This window comes from Taudactylus pleione, unplaced genomic scaffold (genome assembly GCF_031769625.1).
Source record: "Taudactylus pleione unplaced genomic scaffold, aTauple2 ptg000393l, whole genome shotgun sequence".
Taxonomy (NCBI): domain Eukaryota; kingdom Metazoa; phylum Chordata; class Amphibia; order Anura; family Myobatrachidae; genus Taudactylus; species Taudactylus pleione.
Window position 1 is genome coordinate 6,862,614 of NW_028284794.1, and position 24,661 is coordinate 6,887,274.

A 24,661-nucleotide genomic window follows, 5' to 3' on the forward strand; every position below is an offset into this window, starting at 1 on the left:
GCAGGCTGCATGAGCAGTTTTGTGAGCCTGCAAGCAATTTATTTCACTGTTCTTTTTGGGGTAATTTTCCTGCTGCAATTTATAACTCCATTACATGTCCTGATTCTCTTGCAGGCTGGGGAAGGATTTACTTTGAAAGCTGTCCAGTTCTTAATCCATACATATTGTTATCTATTTAAACAAGTTGTCTATTCCCTGAAGCAGAGAAGTCTTCCCATAGCATTGCGGTCTTGTCACCATGCTTCATGGTAGGATGACACACAGAGTTACTCAGTTTCACGACACCATAGATATGAGGGTGCTTCCACATTCTGGAAAACTGTGGACAAGATACAATGAGAAAACAAATGGAGAGCTTCGGGAGCTTCAGGCACAAGTTGACTGATTGTATCCTGTTCTACCTTAGTACCAGAGGGTTATGGAAACAGTGAAAATGGTAAAATTGGTGGCACAAGTGGGATGAAACAGCAGAAAGAATAACCATAAGGAAAGACATAAGATAAATCTAAAAATTATATTGCTTCCCTTAAACATTTAAGGCAGAGATTCTTTAACTCTACATTTACTGTCCATATTTTAAGGATTTCCATGCTTGAGCACAGGTGACTTACTTAATACCTTAGTCATATTGATTTAAACATCCAGATTCAAATATGGATATTCCTAACACCTGAACTGTAATGGTGGAGTTGGGAAACTCTAATTTAAGGGAAGCAATATCCTTTTTATATTTATTTTATGTACGTATTAATGGCTTTTCTCTCTGCTGTTTCATCCCACTAGTACCATTGATTGTACCACTTTCTCTCTTTTCATACAATGAGAGTTTCCATTCACAATGCTTTTCTTGCCACTCTGCCATAAAGTAAGGATTTGATACATGTCCATGCTATTGTCCCAATGACAGGTTTTATTATCTCTACCATGGTAGTCTTAAGAATTGCTTCCTACTGCCCACCCCCCTAACAATTGCTAACAAGTGCTCTTATTGCATAAATGCACAGTTATAGAGTGCATCAGGGTTGGATTATTGAGGGACATGGCTGGTCACCCTGGGACTCCCACACACAGGAGGGCCCCCACACACAGGCCTGGTGATGGGGGACTAGGTGTATCACTGCCTGCACTACTGCATGATTGATGCAGGGTGCAGGCAGGTTCCTGTATGGGGACAGTCCAGGGAGCTACTCAGTCGGTGGTGGCTGGTGGAATAGTTTCCTTTGCTTAATCGAGAGCATGCAGCAGAGGAGCTGTGACAGGCAGATAGAAAACATAGAAGGTACAGTAAGTCTGATGGCAGGGAACTGGGGAAACACTGGTGTGCTGGAGAAACACTGGTCTGAAAGATAGAAGGGTTCTGTGAGGGGGCCACTGAGGGGGCACTGTGGCCTTATTGGAGGGGGCCCCACAACTGAGTTGCCCCAGTCCCCCACAAGCCTTAAGCTGGCCCTTAAGGGCAGCCTTATACACAAAATTAGTTTGAGCCACACTAAAAGTCTTTGAAACTTTCTTATAACCATTTCCTGACTGGATTTTGAGTTATCTTTTCTTATCAGACTTGCTCTCAATGTCCTTTGATCTTCATTATAAAGCTATTGCATTTTAGTTGCACTAATTAACCACTTGCCTGGCATGGTCGTATCAGATATGGCGTCTGTGGTGGGTGCGGAGGGGTCCAGGGGCGGGGTATGGAGGGGTCAAGCAGGGGTGTGAGAACATAGATAGTTTGTGAACCAATGTTAAGGAAACATCAGTGGCTGTGGCCTCAATAAATGGTTTCTATAGATAGTTGAACACATCGGACAAAATTGCAATTTTTATGGTATACAGTGTTGTTTTAAAAAAAATTAAGAAAATTGTGTTGGATAAGTCTTAAAAAATGTTCTTGGCCTAATTCAGTCATAAAGAAACCCGACAATTTCTGAGCGGTTTTTAAAAAAAAATTTGTCAGTTAAGTGGTTAACTGAAGGAAAAACACTTTTATCATACACTGGTATATTTTAACCAATAAATGCTTTGCCCAGAGTTTATTTTGGTGCTATATGTATTCAATTATTGTCTGTTATTGTTTTAAATTTAAGTTTTCTAAAAGTGTTTTTTTATTGAGATAACAGATAATTTTGCATTGATTAGGGTTAAAAATTCAAAAACATGCTCTTTAGTTCCATTATGACAACAAATAAAACTTAACACTTCTGCTAGGGCCATGCTAATGTATGCATATGTTTGTCTTAATTATTATGTGCTGAACTATGTAATGAGATGTAAATGTCTGTACTCCTTTGTCAGGCCTCCATCATCTTCTCGGACATGCCAGGCTAAAAGACACATTGTGTTTCTAAAGACACATAAAACAGCATCGAGCACCGTATTGAACATACTGAACCGTTATGGAGACAGGAACAGATTACTTTTTGCTTTACCTTTTGAAGGTCATTTCAATTATCCCTTGCTCTTCCACTCTCGCATGGTAAAGGGGTTCAATTTGTCCATGAGGAAGAAGTATGACATAATATGTCACCACATGCGCTTCAACCTGCCAGAGGTAATGCCAATGTCTTGTGTTCTACTATAACTATTTTTCAGCATGTACTGTAAACTGTGCTAAACATAATGGGGATCATTCAGAGATGGGAGCAAAGCAAACCAAGCAGTAACTTTTCACCTTGTAAAAACCATGTTAGAGAGATTTATCATGTGCAGAAAATTTTAGATTATGGAGGGACAGTGTGACATAAAGCTGTCTAAGATCAGCAGGCTACATGCAAAAACAGCCAGTATTTACCCTGCATGCAAAAACAAATAAAAAAATAAATAAATATTTGCACACCTTGCACTGTAACATGGTTTGTTCCAGATACAAAGTTAATTGCTTTTCTTTGTTTTGATCCCAATTTAGAATCAGCCCCAATCTTTATAGATTGTGTTTGACAGCTCCTTTTAAATATTATTGAACAAGTGTGTTTACATATACCTAACCACAAGGGTGGTTTAAGAAAGTAAAGGGCCTATGAGCAGACTCCATGTGGTCCCCTCCTTTCTGGCATTGCAGTACACTCATGCTTTGTGCAAGAGTCTACTCTGCATGGTAAGGTCTCAGGGAAAATAGCACCTACGTGCCCAGTTACTTCTGTAATGTGGAAATCTCTGGAAAAATCGTGGCCGCACCATTTTCCTGGTGATTCCTGCTGCCCCGCAACACCGGCTGAGGTGAGACTCCAGAGAAGTACACCAAGGCATCTATCCCAGCATAAAAGAAATCAGTGTCAAGTGCAAGGATGGTCCAGTACCTCCTAATGGTACCACCATAACAACTCACTCGTGCAGTTGGCTTAGTGTGGCTTGGCATTATTGTGCAGCAATATGATGCCTGTTTGTAACAACCCAGATCATTTTTGATGAATTGCCCTCCACAATTGGTTCAATGTGTCACAATGACCTGCAGCATTCACAGTATCTCCCTTGGTGGGGAAATCAACAAGAAGCATGTCCTTGTTGTCCCAAAACAGTCACCATGATCTTCTAGGAGTAATTTTGAATTTCTTTGAAGGTGAGGACAATGCTTGTTCCCATGTCATGGATGCCTGCTTCATCTCCGGTGTCACATGATGCACCCACGTTTCATTGCCTGTAACAATATGCTGCAGGAACTGCACACACTACTCATGGTACCACATCAAGGTGACCAGAGACAATCCCATCCAATTGGTTTTGTGGACTTCTGTGAGTTGTTTCGGTACCCAGCATGAACACATTTTCCTGTACCCCAGTTGCTCATGAATGATGTGCACAGTACCCACTGAGATGTTTTTCAACAATATCACTAACTCAAATGCATCTGTCCTCCTGAATCATACCTTCAGTGTGGCAGAAATGTCATCTGTGGTGGATGTGATTGGTCGGCCAGATTGCTGCTCATCATAAACATCTATCCTGCCATTATCAAAGGCAGTGTACCAAACCCAAACCAGATTTCATGACATGACATTATCACCGTAGACCTCGACAAATTGCCATAGATTTTCATCTGCCAATGTGCCCTTTTGATGCAGAAATATGATATCACTTAAAATCTCAATGTTATATATGTTTAGCCATGTGTTTGACCACCAGTGCCTCCATCTTACAACTGATGTTGAGACAGTATGACTGATATGAGGCACAGTCAAATGGCCAGGAGGGGAAGCTGTGGTTTACCTGCCCTGTACTGGTGAGAAATTAGAATGAAAGAGAACATTACACATGTGAAAAGTTTTGTCACCTTACTTATTGAACCACCCTTGTATATTATTATTATTATTATTATTATTATTATTATTATTATTAATTTGTAAGGTGCCACAAGGATTCCATAGCATTGTACAAGGAGATATAATTCACAACAGTATAAGTAAGTACAGACCAATACAGACAGTATATACATTCACATTGAGACTAAATGGGAGAAGAGGCAGAAACTACAGAGTTTGGAGGAGGGGTGGTACTCTTAATGGTTGAGAGGTTAGATGAAATTCTAAAGGAGTGAGATTGGGTATTACAGAGGTTGGTGCTAACCTTGATAAATCCTGAAAAGCAAGAGTGGGACATGGTGGTCAGAAAGGAGGTGAGGCACCAAACATTGCCAGAGTGAAAAGGATAGGACTGTGAATGTGAGAAAAGGAGACTGGAGATGTAGGGAGGAGCAGGGAGGTTGATAACATTGTGGGTGAGAGAGAGGATTTTATTTTAATTCTGAGGGTTATAGGGAGACAGTTGAGTGTGGATAGACTGAAGAGAGGCAGCAGAAGTAGTGTAATTAGAGATGAAACTGAAGCAGCCTTCAAAAACCCTTTCTCACCCAAGATGCCACCAAAACCCTCATACATTCACTGGTCATCTCCAGATTGGACTACTGTAACCTACTACTATCTGGCCTCTCCAAATCCCATCTCTCTCCTCTCCAGTCTGTGCTCAATGCTACTGCTTTACTCATCTTCCTCTCCAAACGCTCTACATCTGCCTCCCCTCTCTTGCAAGCCTTCCACTGGCTCCCTTTCCCTTTTAGAACCCAATTCAAGGTTCTCACACTCACTTACAAAGCCCTCACCCATTCCTCTCCATTTACATATCTGATCTCATCTCCCTTCACTCTTCTGTCCGCCCTCTTCATTCACTAAATACTTGCCGCCTTTCATGCCAATTGATTACTTCCTCCCACTCCAGCCTCCAAGATTTTGCCCATGCTGCTCCCCACCTTTGGAACTCCCTCCCTCTCCGCATCAGACTCTTCACCTCTCTACAGTCTTTCAAACGAGCACTTAAGACCCACTACTTCATTAAAGCCTTCCAGCTCTCATCCTAACTTGCTGCTACATCTTCCTTCCTCCCTGCCTACCCCATCTGTGTCACTCCTGTTTGTCTCCCCCTCCCTTAAAGAATGTAAGCTCTGTCGAGCAGGACCCTCTGCCCTCTTGTGCTTCTCCCTACTGTAATTTAATTTATCTCTTACTCCCCACTAGGGCAACTAACACTTGGCTACTTAAGTGGGCGTTAAGGTCACTAATATAGCAATGTTTATTATACATGTCCATGTCCTGCTTTTTATTGTATTGTAAGTCACTTTTTACTTATTTGTTTATGTACTTTGTAAGGTGCTGTGGAACACTTGTGGTGCCATATAAATAAATAATAATAATAATAATAATAATAATAATAGATGCGAATAGATTGGAGAAGGGCAAGACAGGAGTTAGGAAGGCCAGAGAGGAGTAGATCACAGTAATTAAAATGACTGTCAAAAACTCCAATGGTCCCTGGCACCGGGGAGCATGGCCAAAGCCAGATGGTACAATGGGTACTGGACTTCCAGCCTCACGGTGAGGCATACAGCATTTATTATACATATAGCATCTATTATACAGACTTTGGGACATTGTTCCCCATCTACTAAGCAACATAGGAGACCTCTGTTTTCAGAGGGCAAAACCTTGGACTCCAGCTTACTAGAACTTCCTTTTTGCTGGTATAGTTATTGATTATTGCCTTGTTTGCCATATTTGTGCTGAATTCAGTTGCATTCTGACCAATTGCTCCTACTTTTTAAATGTATATGCTATTATTATTGATATTTTGCTAATTAAATTGACCTGACTTCAGGAAATAGAATTTATACATTTTCTTTATTAGTATACATCACTGTATGTGTATACTTCAAGCGCTGTGTTATACACCATTAATAATATGTTCTGAGTTTAAATCACCAGTATTGGTAAACTTGAATCATTCTACAAGTTCCAATATCGCTTGTAAGTAGATGCACACTGATCTATCTCTCCACTCTGGAACTCTGGGCCTAATTCAGACCCGCTTGCGAGCGCTCAGTCGATGTTGCCCAAGTGCGCATGCGCACGACGGAGGCGGCTCTGTCGTGCGCATGCGCGAGACCCGAATAACGACAGCCAAGCCATTGTTATGGGTCTCGCACCAAAGGGGGCGTGCTGTCGATGGTGAGTGACAGCACGCCCCCTTTGGTTGGCGTGCCGGGGGCGTGGCTGACCAGACGGAGGAGTTCCCATGGGAACGCCTACCATCTGGGGCCGGCCCCACTGACATCACAAGTGATGTCAGTGGGAGTGCTTTTGGCTCTGATAGAGCTAAAAGCACTCCAGGGCTTGCGGCCACGAGACCCTACCGCAAGGGTCTCGTCGCAAGCCCGATGGTCGTGATGGTCTTGACCATCGCGACCATCATCATGGACGCTCGCATAAGCTGTGGGTGGTAACCCACAGCTATGCGAGCGGCCAAAAGGCAGCACTATTAAAAAAAAAAAAAATGCCCTGATTTAGAGCGGGCGCTCATTCAGAGCGTCCGGCTCTGAATCAGGCCCTCTTTATATTAGTCAGTGTCTACAAGTACTGTACCTTCCAGTCTTCTGCTCAATACTAACTCAGAAATATCTAAAGTAAAACTTATATAGATCTATAATGGTGATAGTCCATCATCATCATTTCCACTACCTGACAGGCAAATATTCTCCTTATATACTCTAGACTCACAAACACACTGCCTCACACTCTTCTTTATCACAAATATCCAGACAATTAGTAAAATGTGCTGCTTTAACTTTTGTGGAAATAATAGATGATGTCACTTCATCACACAAGATACAGTACTGCTAGACTCCCGGTTTACTTAGAAATAAGGGCCTGATTCAGACCCCCTCGCGAGCGCTATGAGCTCGCAAGCGGGTCGATAGTGGTCCAGTGCGCATGCGCACACGATGGAGCTGGCTCCATCGTGCGCATGCGCGAGACCCGGATAGCGACAGGCACTCATTCGCTCCGGGTCTCATTCCAAAGGGGGTGTGCTGTCGATGTTGAGTGACAGCACGCCCCCATTGGTGGGCGGGCCGGGGGAGTGGCTGCCCAAACGGAGGCGTTCCCATGTGAATGCCTCCATTTGGGGGCGGCCCCACTGACATCACTCGTGATGTCAGTGGGAGAGTTTTTGGCTCTGTTAGAGCCGAAAACTCTCTGGGGCTTGCGGCCATGAGACCGTACCACAAGGGTCTTGTCGCAAGCCTGATGGTTGCGATGGTCTTGACCATCGTGACAATCTTCCTGGCCACTCGCTATAGCTATGGGTGGTCACCCACAGCTATGCGAGCGGCCAGGAGGCTGCTCTAAAAAACCAGGAGGCCGGCCCTGGTTCAGAGTGAGCACTCTGTCAGAGCGTCCGGCTCTGAATCAGGGCCTCAGTCCTTCTGAAACACGGGCTTTCTGAACTTACTGAGCTGACTAATCTAAAATTATTTGCAAATGCTTCCAGTAATTTCCAGAATTAAATTCAAGTGTTAAATGTTGAATAAATATTTTCAGTGCACGAGTTAGCATTGCATACTCCTATGCAGATACAAAGCCATCACAGACAGAGGGACTAAACATCAGCATTCGGGGTTGGTGATGGGGGGGTGGTCGGAGTAATGCCAGCGTGCCTGTCTGTTTTGAAAGCTGTTACTTGGGCGTGCATAAATTAGTCACTGCGACAGATTACGCAGGTTGTGTATTCGCTGCGTGTGACGAGGTTAGCAATATCTGAGTAAGGTCAGACTTGTTGTAATTGTGCTTGAGGGGCCGATGTTACTTGATGTTCCTGATGTATACGCAGGATTGCAAGGTTTTATGGATGTGCGAAAGAGGGAGAGGGTGTCTCTATGCTGGCTTTGGGTGTCTCTATAATAGCTTTGTGATTGCAGTCATTAGCATATTTTTACAACAGACCTGCGTGCGTAATCTCAGCTGCAATCACAGTAGCGATCCGTAATGAATCAGGCCCAAAGACACAGCATTGGTCACAGATAATTTGATTATCGCAGTCCTGAGTGAGTCTATAGTCCCGCAGAAGGGCTTTGGGAATAGAGACACTGGAGCCATATTCCGTGTGTATGAGATAGCAGTTGCAGGGTGTGACACACCCCTGAAAAGCCTGCAGTCTTTGCCGCCAGGGCTGCCATCAGAAATTGTGGGGCCCAAGACTGACAAAATTGGCAGGGCCCCCCCCCCACTAACAACAGTTGTCTATAAAAGTACAGATTAGTATTGCTGTTGGACTGATTTTGCTGGTCCAGGTGCTCATATTGGCGTGTATATACCTTTATAGATACACTATTAGAAAAAAGTGTATTTCCATGGTCTAATCTGTACTTTTTTAGAAAATTTTTGTTTGGATTCCAGAGAATCCCCTGTTATTTGCCTGGTGTGGCGCAATTTTATATGTGTAAAAGTTACCCCTGAAGAAGTCCTTATTTGGACGAAACGTGTTGGGTACTGAATTGGCACATTTGTTTTGGTCCCCACAGATGTGGATTACAGAAGTTTAAGGGTTTATTCACAGCAGAGGAAAAAACCCCAAAAGAAGGAATACTTTGGGGTAACAGATTTATATAGTGATCTATCTTTGAGGCTTCCAAAGATTCTCTATTAAGAATACTCATTCAGATGGCCCTCTTCAGGTGAAAGCGATCACGTGGAGTTATTGGTCTTAAAGAAGGTACCGAGATCCATGGGTTATCACTATACATCACCAAATAGGAACTTTCTCTATTTTTTCAACTGTAAAAAGGACTGATTGTTATTGTATTAAAATATCCTATGTCGCAGTAAAACCATCCACAGCATGCTATATATATTGTAGTATAAGGAGAGCACTCACCAGTCTTCTTAGTGTAGAAAAGTGAAAAAACGTTTTAATAGCTCACATCATGCCACAACTCCATTTAGTTGACGTTTCAGGCCACACTGGACCCTTTGTCAAGTCACAGGGACCATAAGATTTGACCAAAGTGGATCTGCTTTGAACAAATTGAGGATTTGGGAGTAATCTAAATTTCTAACTGTCAGTTTTTTCTGACACTCTCAGTTCGGACCACTTTTCTGCTGTTCTCTATGGGGGATATTTGGGAAGGCATAACTCAGTGTTTGGGGCAAATTTAGACTTGGATTTTGTTTTATTAGGTAGCTTTTGTTCCAGGGTAGGGCCTTTTGGGGTTCAGGTAATTGAGAAAGTTACAGTTTTTAAAATGTTACTACACAATTGAGCTATTATAGAGATAGGAAGATTCAGGGCCCAATTCAGACACACTTGCTAGTATGCATTTGCACGCAGCCTGCCGATGTTTGTAATGTGCGCATGTGTACGCATCGCAGTGTGCATGCGTGAACAAGTCCATGCAATTGTGAAGCAATCACCCCTAAAGCATAGAAGGCTTGCTAGACTGAGTATCATGACAAGCAGTTTGTGGGTGGTAACAGGGGTTGGTCGCTGGAAACGGGGGAGTGGTGGTGCAAACACAGGTGTGTCTGAGCATCTTAATGCCATTTCAGAGGCATCCACAATTATTACAAAACATCATAGTAAATGTCACTTGGTTGAATTCACCCTGAAGCACTCGCAGTGCTTGCGGTAGGGTATGGTCAACCACAAGTGTTGCGTACGCTTCCGATGGTACTCAATGTTACTGATGGTTGCATATACTTCCTGGAGATGACATGCATAAGTGGGTATCTTAAGACAAGCTAGTGGGTGTCTAAATACACACCACAATCGCACGCCAAGACATAGTGGGCATGCTAATGCCTTGCTGTGCGTTTGCGGCATTTGCATACTTTGGCAGCATTCGAATGCATCTAGCGAGTAGGTCTGAATCGAGTCCTCAATTACTTGCACAATTTCAGTAGGAGCCTCCAGCAGGAGTACTCACTGTGGCTTCACTTGGCTGTACCAAGATGGCTGTCCTCTGTGGACAGTAGTGGGGGCTGGGACCGGGGGGAAGGAATCCAGCATTTGCTGTGCCCGGGACCCGGAAGGAGATAGCAGGTGTTAGTGGAGGCTGAGACCCAGAGGAGAAGCAGGCAGCGGTGCAGCCTAGGTGGCGCGAGTGGCGGGCAGTAGGACCCAGGGGAGTTAGCTGGCATCAGCAGCAGATGCAGGCTCGTGAAGCCTGAATCTGTGTATAAATTTTTTTACATTTGTAAAAAAAACGTCATGTCCCCACCCCCAAAAGAGCAACCAGCACTGGGCTTTTAGTGACCCAGTGCTGGTTGTTCAAAATATGGAGGACAAACAAAGTAGGGGTCCCCTGTATTACGCACAACCAGCACCAGGCTAATAAGGACCAGTCCTGGTTGCCAAAATACAGGGGACAAATGATGTAGGAGTCCCCCGTATTCAGCGTGACCAGGACTGAGCTCTGAGTCGGTCCTGTTTCTGGAAATACAGGGGAAAAATTAGTAAGGTTCCCCTGTATTTTCTATAACCAGCACTGGACTTTTTCTAGTGAGGAGGCTGATGCCACAGCCAGGGGAGCTCTTTCACTGGGCCCCCCAGCCAAAGAATCAAACCCAACCGCTAGTCAGTCTGGGTCAGGGATCCCTGGGGAGCTGGGGACCCCCCAATAAAAGGTTCCCCTTCTCCAGTGCACCCCAGGCATAGGCTGATAGCCCGGGGCTATCCCCGGCACTCCAGGGGTGGTGGGTTGATAGTGTAATGTGGTGTAAAAAATAGAAGGTAAATATTGTCTTTTGCTGTGGAACTACAGTTTCCAGCAAGCCTTCCCTCCCCCGCATTCTGGTACTTGGAAAACCAAAAGTACCAACATGAGGGGCATTACGGGCCACTAATACCTGTAGTTCTACAGCAAAATAAATATTAAAATAAACACAGGACACACACACCGTACAAAATAAAAGTTTTTTAAACATACATGCACACACACATGCACACACACATGCACACATACTCACCTATGTATCCTTGAAGCCCATCGGTTCTCTTCTCCATGTATAAAATCCATAGGGTATCTGAAAAAAAACATATCCTCTCCTATGCGTGGATCGGTCCTCCTTGGTACAAAGTAGGCATTCCCCGGGCTTGTCAAAACAAAAAAACAAAAGACGCGACCCACGAACATTAGTGCTGTCCATTTAGGACAGTACTTAGGACAGTACTACCTGAATGAGAGCTTAGCAGTGTGATTTCACTTAGGACAGTACTTCCTGAATGAGAGCTTAGCAGCGGGATTTCACTATGGACCCCCCGCCACTGAGCGCTCATTGGCTGAGAGAGGCGAGTCTTCTGCCTCTCAGCCAAAGAGCTATTCTCTCCATTGACTTCAATGGTGAGAACCTCAATGCCCATTTCTAAAATGGCGCCTTAGCGACATTTTTGAAATTTAAAGATTGCCGCCATGACCCAATCATAGCTCGTGACGTCATCGCTCCACCCCCTCGGCTGGCTTATATAAGCCAGTGCGAGGACACAGCATGGCAGTCCGTCAGATGGGTCTTAGCAGAGAAGACCTGCCAAAGACAGAAGATGCCAGGGAAGCCCTGGATGGGTGGCAGCCATGCAAAAGAGCTTAAAGGCCACCACCCTCCAGGTGAAGACAGTGTCAAAGTCCAGGGGGAAGCAGCAGCCATGAAAAAGAGCTTAAAGGCTGCCGCCCCCCAGGAGAAGGTGCAGAAAAATAAAATATTAAAACAAACAGTGTCTTTGTTTAATTTTAATTTTTCTTTTACAGGGGTACTATAGGTTCCAGTGGGCCCTTAATCACCCACTTGCTGGTCAAGGGTGCTGGGAATAACCCAGGCTATCAGCCTGGACCTGGGGTGCCCTGGAGAGGGGGAGTCCCCAGCTCCCCAGGGATCCCCAGCCTGGGCTGACTAGCGGTCAGGGTTAATGCTTTGGCAGGGGTGCCCCGTGACAGGGCTCCCCTGGCTGTGGCATTAGCCCCTGTTAGAAAAAGTCGGGTGCTGGTTTTGCTAAATAAAGGGGAACCCTATGCATATTTTTTCCTCTGTATTTGTAGAACCAGGATTGGCTCAGAACCCAGTGCAGGTTGTGCTGAATACGGAGGACCCTTACATCATTTGTCCCCATATTTTGGTGTCCAGGACTGGTTCTGAAAAGCCTGGTGCTGGTTGTGCTTCATATGGGAGACCCCTACAATGTTTGTTCTCTGTATTTGGCACAACCAGTACTGGGTCTCCAAAGCCCGGTGCTGGTTGTTTTTTTTGGGGGGGCACCATTTTTTTTACACAGGTTCTCTTTCCTTTTTTTTTAAACACAGAAGCACAGACGGGTCTCACTCATCCCATTCCTGCTTCTGTGTTTGTTTATTTATACATAGAGACAGGTGTCATTGATATTTCAGATCCATGCCTGCATCTGTCTGCTGTTACCTCCCCTGGGCCCTGCAACCTGCACCACCACCACCTGCACTGCTACCCACACTGCTGCTGCTAATGCCTGCTACAATTCCTAGGTCTGGGCCACTGCTAATGCCTGCTATCCCACCCTCCCCAGATCCCGGCTGCAGCTAACAGCCGCTTCCTTCCCTCGTGCCCATCAGCCGTTACTGCCTACACTGCCAAGGCATCTTTGTGCATCCAAGTGTAGTCACAGTGAGTACACCTGCTGGAGGCTCCTACTGATGCTGTGCAACAAGTTGAAACTTCCTATCTCTATAATGGTGATTTGTGAGGTAATAGTTTAAAAACTGTAACTTTCTAAATTACCTGAACCAATAAAGCACCAACCTTGGAACAATAACTACCTAATAAAATAAACCCTAAGTCTAAATTTTCCCCCTACCCTATGCCTTCCCAAATGTCCCCCATAGAGAACATCAGAAAAGTGGTCCTAATTAGGGGTGTCAGAAAAAACTGACATTCGGAAATTTAGCTTACTCTCAAATCCTCATTTTTTATGTTTTTACCCTGAAATTGGCATGCATCCTGTGTATTGTCTGCTCCTCCACCCATGCTAGTGTACCTATTTCTTGTCCTTCTGCCCTGCAGGTGGACCGTTTGCTTGTCAAAACCCTGATGGTTAATAAATTATAAAAAAGCAATGAAAGTACATAGTCAAAAAAACCTTACGGTTTCACATGTCCCGTTAAGGCTTCTTAGATTCAGCACTCTCACAGAGTGAGATTGCTGTCACTCACAAAATGGTGGAGCTGCTACTTCATAACATTGTGTGCTCATTGGAATACACACATGCAGTCTATGCAACTGAGGCCTGAGCAGAAGACAGAGCTGCACAGATGGGTTAAGAGTGGAGAGGATGGGGGAAGCGATAGAGTGGTGTGGATGGGGAGGACAGCTAGGCATAGAGAGGGGGGGAACATTAACCAGCACTGATGGGAAGGAGCCAAAGTGATGCAGATGCATGGAAAACAGTGGTGCGGATGCAGGGGAGACAGAGTGGTATGGTTTGGGAGAACAGAGCGCTTTGGATGGGATACAGAGTGGCATGGATGCAGGAAGATAGAGCAGCACAGATGGGTAAAGACAGATTGGTATGGTTGATGGAACACAGACTAGCACAATGGAAAAACACACTTCAGTAGAGATTGGGAAAGACTGATTGGTGTGGATAGGGGTGAAGAAAGACTATCATGGTTGGGGGGGGCAGAGTGGTGCAGATGGAGTAAGAAAGAGTGGCACAGATGAAGGGAAGACAGAGTGGTGTGACTAGGGGGAAGGTGGTGGTGCAGATGGAAGGAAACAGAGTGGCATGGATGCAGGAAAGCAGGGCGGCGTAGATGGGGAAAGACAGATTGGTGCAGATGAGGGAATTAAGAACTAGCATAGTTAGGAGACCACACAGCTATAGGGACTGGGGAAGATAACTTCCCCAGTCCCTATAGCTGTGTGGTCTCCTAACTATGCAGCATGGAGGTGAAGATAGCGTTCATGCATAGACAGAGTATGATAGTGTTAGAAATTAGGGAGCTGAATGTGTATTCTGATTGAGATGGATGTATGGAGTGAGAAGGATGTTGGAATCCAGTGGGATTGTGGTGGTGAACAAATCGGAAGATTGTGGGCACTGAGTGGGATGTGTGTGCCACATAACTACTCAGACCTCAGTTGCATAGACTGCATGTGTGTATTCCAATGAGCACGCAATTCTGTGAATTAGCATCTCCACCATTTTGTGAGTGAGAACAATCTCACTCTGTGAGAGTGCTGAATCTGCAGTTAACCACAGGGTGTGATGGCATGCCGCATCTGTATTGCACAGGGAAAATGTGCATTAAGGTGTCAGCCTTAATGATCAGAATTTCATTGCTTTTTTTAGTTTGAGTGGCACAAATTCAGGAGGTTTTGTGAAATCTCAGATCATGTCTAAGAAGCCTTAATGGGATATGTGAAACTGTAAGATTTTTTGTCTATGGAAAATATATTTATATATTATATATAATTAAACATTGACCATTAACTCACGCTAATGTTAGAAGCAGCTAACCTCAAAGATGGTTCTTAGAGTCTAAGGGCCTGATTCAGACCCGCTCGATAGGCAGCATTTGCACGTAGTCTGCCGATCTTTGCAATTTGCGCATGCGTATAAGATGCAGTGTGCATGCGCGAACCAGTCCATGTGATCGCCCCATGTACAAAGACACCTCACTAGAATGAGTGACAGGACAAGCCATTTGTGGGTGGTGACAGGGGGTGGTCGACGGAAACAGGAGTGTGGAGGTGCGAACACAGGCGTGTCTGTGCATCTTAATGCCATTTCAGGGGCGTGCATAATTAATATGCAGCGTCAACATACTGTACATGTTACATGGCTAAATTACACACTGCAGCACTTACAGTGCTTGCGGTAGGGTATGGTCAACCACAAGTGCTGAGTATGGCTCCGATGGTACTCGATGTTATCGATTGTTTAATACACTTCCTGGAGATGATATGTATTACTAAGGGTATTACTAAGGGAAAGTGGGTGTCTTGTGACAAGCTGGTGGGCATCTAAATACATACCGCGATCACACGCCAAGACATAGTGGGTGTGCTAATGTCTTGCCATGCGATCGCAGGATTTGCATAATTTGGCAGCTGATGGCTGCATGCAAACACATCTAGCGAGCGAGTCTGAATCAGGCCCACAGTTGGTAAATTTTTCTATTCACATGTCAGATCAAAAAATCAAGTTTTATGGTATCCTGGAAATGCACACACTCGTCAAATAAAATCATTATGGGACATATGAAAAGATATATGATTCCTTAATGTATATGCATAAGATTAATGTATAATAATTAGTAAGGAATGATGTTATATTTGATTTGATGTTAATGAGCTGTATAAATTGATATATGTTGATATAGTTTACGCACAATATAAGTGTGTTTTAATTTGAACAAATTTTGTCATTCGGTTTCATGGTGATTAACTCTTCTGTACAATGGGCCTGATTCAGAGCCGCTCGTAAGCGGCCGCTCGTTCGCTCCGAGCGATGTTCGCACATCTGCGCATGCATATGGGTTGTAAGGCGCTTGCGCCAACAAGTCAGTGTGGTCGGAAATTGTGTGCTTGCAAAATAGCGAATGCTTGCTAATTTGAGTGACAGGATGAGGCGTTTGTGGGTGGTAACAGGGGAAGGTGCTTGAAAACGGGGAGTGGAGATCCGAATGCAGGCGTGCCAAACGGTCAAAACAGGCGTTTTAAGGGTGTGCATAATTAACAAAGCAGCATCATCGACCATGTCAGTTGGTTGTCTTTTAGCCTGAACTGCTCGCATGATTGCGGTAGGAAAATGCTACCACAAGAATAGCGAGCAGTTCATACGCCTTTCGATGTACTCAATCTAATAAATAGCGGAGATGACGTATGATGCGAGCGGCCAAGGGGCGTCTTTACAAAATAGCAAGCGCATGTTTCAGACGCTCGCTCAGACATAGAGGCATCAACAGACCGCAAAGAGCGAGCGCTGAATTTAAATAGCCAGCCCCTTTTTCTGAACGAGCATCCCAATGTTTGGTGAATTATCTTCCTCCAATTGTCCAAAAAATCTTTTTCTGATATTTGGTATGTATATACAGTATATTGTACATTTTTCTTGTGTATATTTAAAATGTATATTGATCCTGGTTATACTTATATATGAATATCAACCCTGTTTTAAGATTTTACCTCTGAGGAAGTCCTATGCATTGGATGAAATGTGTAAGGTAGTGGTGTTCGTTCCCTTCTGCCATCTGTGAGGTCCCCCACCAGTGAGCTCACAACCACAGGGGTGTTGGTGGGTCTGAATATCTGTCCCACAAAAGGAGTGGGTTTCACCACACCTTTGTTCTTAACAAGTTACCTGACAATTTTTTTTCCAAAAACCGCTCTGTAATTGTCAGGGTTTTTTTATGATTGAATTAAGTCAAGAACATCATTTTAAAACTTATCCAACATGATTAAAAAAAAAAAAATGTTTAAAACACAGTATACCATAAAAATAGCAAATTTTATGGTATATTGTATTGAAGCTTACTGACAGCTGTACCATCAGAGGTCAATGGGCCAACCATCGATAAAAAATCATTCATTTAGACCGATGTTTCATTAACATATATATATATATATATATATATATATATATAAAACGAGGGGTGGAGAAAAGTGCCTCCTAGTGCAGTACCATAAGTCCGTAAACACCTCCACCAAGAGTAGTCACCCTGTGTGTTTTGGAGGCGTACCTTATGTGGTGCCCTGGGGGATATCTGGCAGCGAAATATAATATTAGTCACCACGATGAGAGCTGGATGTAGTAGTGTCCAGGTAACACCAAGCACTCATTGCTGCTAGTAGGTGTTACCCGGACACACATACATATGTAGCCACACTCATTTATGATGCGATGCGCTCATGGCATGGGTGGCCTGACTAGTGTGCCCGCAGCTATGGCATTTGCATGTGCATGCACACACCGCACACCATAGACTTCAATGGGGTACTCGCCAGCTGCAAGTGCTCGCAGCCTGGTGATTGCTGCGCTATGTTGCAATGCGCGATGAGGCTGGATACAACTGTATATATATACACAATGAGCGTCCAGCAAAAATTGTGGTTTTAAATTAATTAAAATTAACAGTAATTAATTTTGATTTACATTTTTTTAGTTGCCATGTTTTAAGATGCTCATATGTAAAATGTCATGATCTTCGCTTGTAAACTGTGGATGTGTATAGAAAGACAGAAGTACAGAAGGACAAATGTTTGCTTTGATATAGTAGAGAAGATAGAAAAGAAAAAATAGTAGATAAGCTAAATAATTTTGTAATTCCGTACCTGACCCAAAGAGGGCGAATGCTATACAAAAATTGTGTTTTTTCATTAATCAAAAATGAACAGTAATTAATTTCAATTTAACATTTTTTTAGTTGCCTCCGGCATTGTTTTAATACACTCGTATGTAAAATGTAATGATCGTGTCTTGTAAACTGTGGATTTGTATAGAAAGACAGAAGGACAAATTTGCACTTTTATATAGTAGATATTTCTGTATATATCTATATATATATATATATATATATAAAATCTCTAACAGCCTATAAGTGTGTACTTACAGTATATGTTTTGTCTATCCAACCCTGCACTCACTCGTTTTCAGCCCACTTTGGCCTCAATCTCTGCAGTGGTGTTACAGCCCTCTTTTGCCATAGCCAGCCAGCATGTGAATCTTACCTTGTTTCTTCTGTTCCAGGATTCTGCTCTGGCGCTGTGGCTTTTCTCTACTTCAATGGCATGCGGTGAAGTAATGATGTCACTCTCACTGGATAAACTTTATTGTGCATCCATTGACAGTGGGGGGGGACAGACAGCAGAACCAGGACCTCTCTCTCTGTGGGCGGCATGCTCCTTTCAGTAGCAGCGGGTTGGTGGGCCCATATATTTGCACTGGCAGTAGCGGCGATGGCCAGGCATAGGAAGGGGATCACCTACACTTGCTGTAGCGGTGGCAGGTGGGTGGTAGGAGCAGGCCGGGCCCCATTTCTTTGTTTAAGTGTCTGGGCCCAGGACAGTAGTCCTAACGGTCCCCCCCTGATGGTGGCCCTGTTTGCTTCCACTCCTCTTTACCTCACCCAAATGCTTCCTGACTGTCAATCCCACTGTGAATAAATAGTCTCTGTGGTCATGTGCCTTGACTTGATACTCGCGCTTAAGCACATATGCGGTTTTTTCAAATCTGTAAACATTGTAATAATGTACAACTCTGAATCAGGACCCACAGAAGCAGGGAGTTTCCCAGATGCTTACGGAGCACTGGGTAATCCCCCAGCATGATGAGAATGAGGGCTTGACATGTGGTCATGTCCCAAAAATTGCACAAACCAGGGGTGTGGTTTTGCAGCCCTACACATGTGAAGGCTACACACTACAGCACCAGGTGATACCATGCATATTGATGCCACTGGCTACCATTATTATTTACCCTGTGACTTTTATGTACATGTACTTGCTGCTAGTCAGTGGTGGATTTTGCCTAGAAGCTGTAGGGCTGCAACTGCTCCAGTAAAATCTACCACCACAAATGACAGCTTAGCAGTGGTCCATTGGAAGTACTCCCTACTAATCACATGCTGGCCAGGCAATCCCAAGGGGAGGTGTTTTCTCCCCCTGGGACTGCCAGTATGGACTGTGATAGGAGAGAATGTTTCCCATGGGAAGTCACTCCCCACACTGTCAGGGCAGCCCTTACCAGCTTCTAAGGATCTGAATCAGGCCCTGATTCAGGGCCTGATTCAGACCCGCTCGCGAGCGCTGAGCGCTCGCAAGTGGGTCTATGGTGCCCAAGTGCGCATGCAGACGACGGAGGCTGCTCCGTCGTGCGCATGCGCGAGACCCGAATAATGTCAGCCAAGCCGTCGTTATGGGTCTCGCACCAAAGGGGGTGTGCTTTCGATGGTGAGTGACAGCACGCCCCCTTTGGTGGGTGCGCCGGGGGTGTGGCTGCCCAGACGGAGGCGTTCCCATGGCAACGCCTACCGTCTGGGTCCGGCCCCACTGACATCACTAGTGATGTCAGTAGGAGTGTTTTTGGCTCTGATAGAGCCAAAAGCACTCCAGGGCTTGCGGCCAACGAGACCCTACCGCAAGGGTCTCGTCGCAAGCCCGATGGTTGCGATGGTCTTGACCATCGCGACCATCTTTTTGGCCGCTCGCATAAGCTGTGGGTGGCCACCCACAGCTATGCGAGCGGCCGGTAAGCCGCTCCAATATTAGGTAGGAGCGCCCTGATTCAGAGTGAGCGCTCTTGTCAGAGCGTCCGGCTCTGAATCAGGCCCTCAGTCCCTAGATGCTAATTTGTGCACTGCATGGGAATGTGATTCTGTGCATGCACACGTTTACAGACCCCCCCTGGGTAGCAAAGACAGGAGCCATGGCTGCTGCTAGTCACTGTGCACATAATTCATGGAATAATTACACTAGAATGTAAATAAAAAACGTTTGTATATGTTTCAGGTACGGAAGGTCATGCCATCAGACTCCTTCTACTTCACAATTCTTCGAGATCCAGCTACATTGGCCGAGTCCTCCTTCTCCTACAATCATTTTATAACACCTGCATTCATGAAGGCACCTAATTTTAGAGCATTTATTTCCAATCCATCACACTACTATAAACAGGGAGAAAAGAACCATCAATTTGCACTCAACCAATTGTGGTTTAGTCTAGGATTTAACCCAGAAGCCCCATTTACAGAAGATCTGGCAAATACAGGTGTCCAAGCAGTGGAAGGGACTTTTGACTTGGTCCTTCTAGCTGAGCACTTTGATGAATCCATGATACTCTTGAAAGAGGAGCTGTGTTGGGAGCTTGATGATGTGGTGACCTTTAAAGTTAACATGCGTGAGGCCTCAATTCCACTGAAGCGAAGAGAAGTAAAGAAATCGAGGGCATGGAATGCTCTGGACTGGTACCTCTATTCCCACATTAACCGTACATTCTGGGAGAAGGTGAAACATTTTGGGAGGGCAAAGATGAAAAATGAGGTGAGAAGATTGAGAGAAAGGAGACAGCAGTTGGCTGAACTTTGTCTTGAGAGCTTGAAGCCTGTTAAACCAAGAGACATTAAAGAAAAAGCTTTTAGGCCCTTTCAATCTGGACAGCATAAGATCCTAGGGTGGGATCTTAGGACAAATATTCCGCTCCAAGACCGTTTACTTTGTGTTAAAATGGTGACTCCAGAGCTGACATACCTGAAACTCTTACAAGCACGTCAATTTCTAGTTGGGGCACAAAATAATAAGAATATAATTTAGGGCTACAGGTCAGTGAGAGGACCAGATAAGCAATGTAAGCAGCATACTGTTGGGGCATATTATAGTGTACTTTTTATTGGATATTTCACCTATTAAGTAAATATCAAGCCTAATTAAAAAATGTTTTATGTAGAGTATTTCACCATCTATATTACAAAATATCTGGCAACCATTTTATAGGCCCTTCACTTTCTTCAAGTCTTCTATTACTGTCAATTAGAAAGTGATGGTGACAGATCCCCTTCACCACTTAAATGACAATTGATTTTTATTTTTTACATTTAATTTAGTGAAAAGAATATTGTTAAAAACATTAAACTATTTTAGTGAGAACACAATACCACTAGGGGTGGCTAGTACCCCCCAGTGTTAATAGGTCAGCATTGTACTATTGCCCCCTCCTAGTCTAGAGGTATGTAGTCTAGTGCTAGAGGTATGTAGTCATAATGCCAACTTCAGAATGTCAAATGTTATGATGTCGAGATAGTTAAATGTCAACATTTAACATATCAACATTGACAAAATGTTGACTTGGAAAAAGTTTCTCCCCATGACATGTTGACATACTGTTGTGAAAATGTCAACATTAACCTTAGGGTTAGTTTAAGGGTTAGAATTAGAGTTAGGATTAGCGTTACGTTTAAGGGGTCGACATTGTAAACATGTTGACATGTCACATTTCCAAATGATAAACAAACTGAACTGTCCGCTTCAGCTCATATTATTATTATCAGCTGAATATTGGCACTTTGCTTTGTCATATGTCAAATTGATATTCATTATTATTAGTATTGTTGTTGTTACAATTATTATTATTACTAGCAAAAAAAAAACATTCCCATGCAAGAACTGATTGCCATTATTGGGTAAAAATCTTTTGCATTAGGCAGTTCTTTGCCATCTAGAAACATCTGGCATCCATGACTGACAGACATCGGGTTTTAAATAAATGTCTAACGCTTACAGATACCCAATTTAATGTAAGTGAGAATGTTTAAAAATGTTCCTACAGACAACAAACAATAAAGAAAACAATATTGTTGCCTTTTGTGATACATATGACCCCCGTGGTCAGCAAATGATCAGCAGAACCTCCTCTTGCACAGCAACATTCATTAACAGACCCATTTTGTGTGTTGTACTAGTGTTAAAACAGAAATAACACCAGTGGGTATTATCCTTAAGCCACACTCCATAATCATTATTTATCATCTTTTCTGTTATGGCAACATATTCAGAGCTTTAAAGAGAATGTTGCATTCACCTCACCCCTGGTCTAGGGGAGGTTACAGCTGATAACGCGAGGTGTTTTGGATATTGTTTTTAAACCTTACTTATTATTAGAAGAAATGGAATAATTCACACCAATACCAACTTTAAAATAAATGACAATGTTTTACTTAAAAGCAAATTAATTATACATGTATTATGGTATTATTGTCAAAGCCGACTTACAACATAAAAAACATTAGTTCAGCAACAGTAACAAAATGATTATTTGCAATGCCTAGCATAGACTCCCAAGGTGACAGTCAGCCCATGTTTATACTTACAGCCCAGCACCCCGCGTCTCTCTCGACCTACGATCTCTCCTGCTCAACCCGACTGACCGACCCCTCCCCTTTTTGATCAATCTTTAATACTTTTTTCTCTTTGCTACTGACATATTCTAAAATGACGAATATTAATTAATTAATTCAATATTCATGCGCACTAAACATTTCACTAATTATATATTTTAATCATAACAAAAACTATAATCTCCTTTCTATGTTCTCAAAATACTGGTGACCGCATATAGGCCAAGGCTATCCTGATTAGCTCCCTCCTTGTTTAGCCTGATCTGAGACCTACTGTCTCCTAGTCTGTTCATACTCAACTAACCCATTATTCTGTCTTGCTAGAGAAGAAATTGTTTTGATCAGTTCTAATTTATACCTATTTCTGTAATAACATTTATACCTTTAGATTATACAATATTAAACTATAATAACTGTTGCTTCAGACACACACCTGCCTACTTTAGAGAGAAGGTAGACCTCATCTCTAGGCCTGAGGCCATTCGACACATGTCGGTCCTCCGCAACTTACAACTAATATATATTCTGAATCATTTCTATGTACTCTTAATTGCAATGAAAATAATAATGAAAGACATAAGCATGCATATATTCGTGAATTGCTGAAGGAATATGTACGGTCACATATTCCAGCGTTATCAGTTCCATCCTCATGAAATTTGAGGGGTCATAACTCCGAAAAAAGTTCATATCTCTGAAGAAAGTTCATATCTCTCATAGATTGCATCGTCTGATTTCTTCTTAATGCACTGGAAAATCTTCTTGAAGCATCTCACTAATATATAGAAAATCAACAACATTATCATGACAAAAAATATTAATCTTCCCGATGCGTGCATAATGCCGCCAAACCAATTTTCAACCCATGCGAACTAGGTACTGGGGTTCGACCAGGTGAACCAACTGTCGGGAATCGTACCATCATGTTTATTCAGCAAATTTTCATTTTTAACCTGAGTAATTTAATTTAACCATTATTTTATGTCTTCTGCATCAGAAGAATTTGTGATGTATGTACACTGTTTGTAATGTGACACAATATCCAAAGTTACAGCTGTAAGGTAGTGTGTGCTGCATTTTAATTCAGTGTTTATTTGCTTGAAACTCTCTTACCACAATGTCTGCGATATTGTTTATTAATTCCCTATGTACCAAATGTTGTTATGTTACCAAATCCTAAACCAACCTTATAACTTTGGGACAGTGTAAAGAGGTGCTTTTACTTTTCCATATACCATTTGTATTTATATTTACCTTTCTTACACAGTAATTATTTCATATGTTTCTTTTAGATTTTCTGTTGTGTTACCTTTGCATCAGGTAGCAATGTTCTTATAAGACCCTTTTCAAAATAATTCACCGGTAACCATCAATAAGCCTTATGCCCACACATATAACATAACCCCTGTGGTAGTGTCATGGTTTATTAGACAATGTGTGAGAAAAGCATTACAAGGAACATTACAACGGGCACCCTTTTCATCCACGCTTTCTTCTTGCTTGTTCCATTCTGCGATATGATGACTGTATGTTTTATTGTACCCCAACATTCCTTCTGTCATTACACAGTTTAATAATGCACTCACATATAATAATTTTTTATTAGGTTTTTGTGTATTTAATAATTTCTCAAAGATCCCCAAACAAGTTTGATTCAGTAAGATCCTCCTTGTAAGATTGTGTTACAAACACTGGTTCCCAAATAAATACCTTCATCTCCTGTACCATTTTGATAATGCACATGATATTGTCCTGATCATACCTTGGATACCTTGTTAATTTTAAACGTAGGGAACCTGTGACATTATAAGGTTCAAGTGTGAGAGTTCCACATAGTGTGTGAAGTGTTGTTTGATTTGAGTGCAATGAGATAGACATTAGCACAACATTCCCTGAATGTCATTGTGACTACATACCCAACAATCAACTTTATTGTTCTTTCTATCAGCTCATGATAAGTGTCCAGGGAAGAAGTGTCAGTTTGCACAGAGGCGCTGTCTTTGCCCCATTGCGTACACGCCTTCTGAATTTAAACCACAGTATTTACATATACACCTTGGAATTGTGAGGCAACCCTTCACACCTTTGCCATACTGTAATGGCTCTTTTTTCCCCCGATACTTCATCATATGTATCTTGTATGTAGTACCAGTATGAGACCTTATTTACCTGTATTTTGATATTTTAATGTATTTTCTTTTCAACCATTTTAATTATTTTTTCCCTTGGTCTTTTGACCATCCTCTGATGCGTACCTATACCTGGGAGTATCAGTAGTAAAATGAGTGTGTGCGTCTTTTATGACTCTTAATGTGATTAAAACCATATCCCTTATGATCATGAGTTTTAAAATAGGAGTGGAGTCTACCAATATGACCCCGGCAGTACCCCTAGGATAACACTCCACACCGTTCTCATCAGTCACCAGTCCTTGTCAGCTCCTATTTACTATAAAAAAATAAAAAATTTAAAAATGGAAAAAAAATAACTTTCCCACTC

The 24,661-nt window shown here is 43.0% G+C and overlaps 1 protein-coding gene across 2 annotated transcripts in view; it reads left to right on the top strand.

Moving 5' to 3' along the window:
• The window catches only part of LOC148507435 (galactose-3-O-sulfotransferase 4-like), a 145,974-nt gene extending 124,350 nt beyond the window's left edge, over window positions 1-21,624 (top strand). For both annotated transcript variants that reach the window (XM_088446033.1, XM_088446034.1), the window contains 2 exons: window positions 2,290-2,545; window positions 19,782-21,624. In XM_088446033.1, coding sequence (XP_088302159.1) covers window positions 2,290-2,545; window positions 19,782-20,582 — 1,057 coding nt within the window. In that variant the 3' untranslated portion in view covers window positions 20,583-21,624. The remainder of the gene's footprint in view (window positions 1-2,289; window positions 2,546-19,781) is intronic.
• The last annotated feature ends 3,037 nt before the right edge of the window (window positions 21,625-24,661 follow it).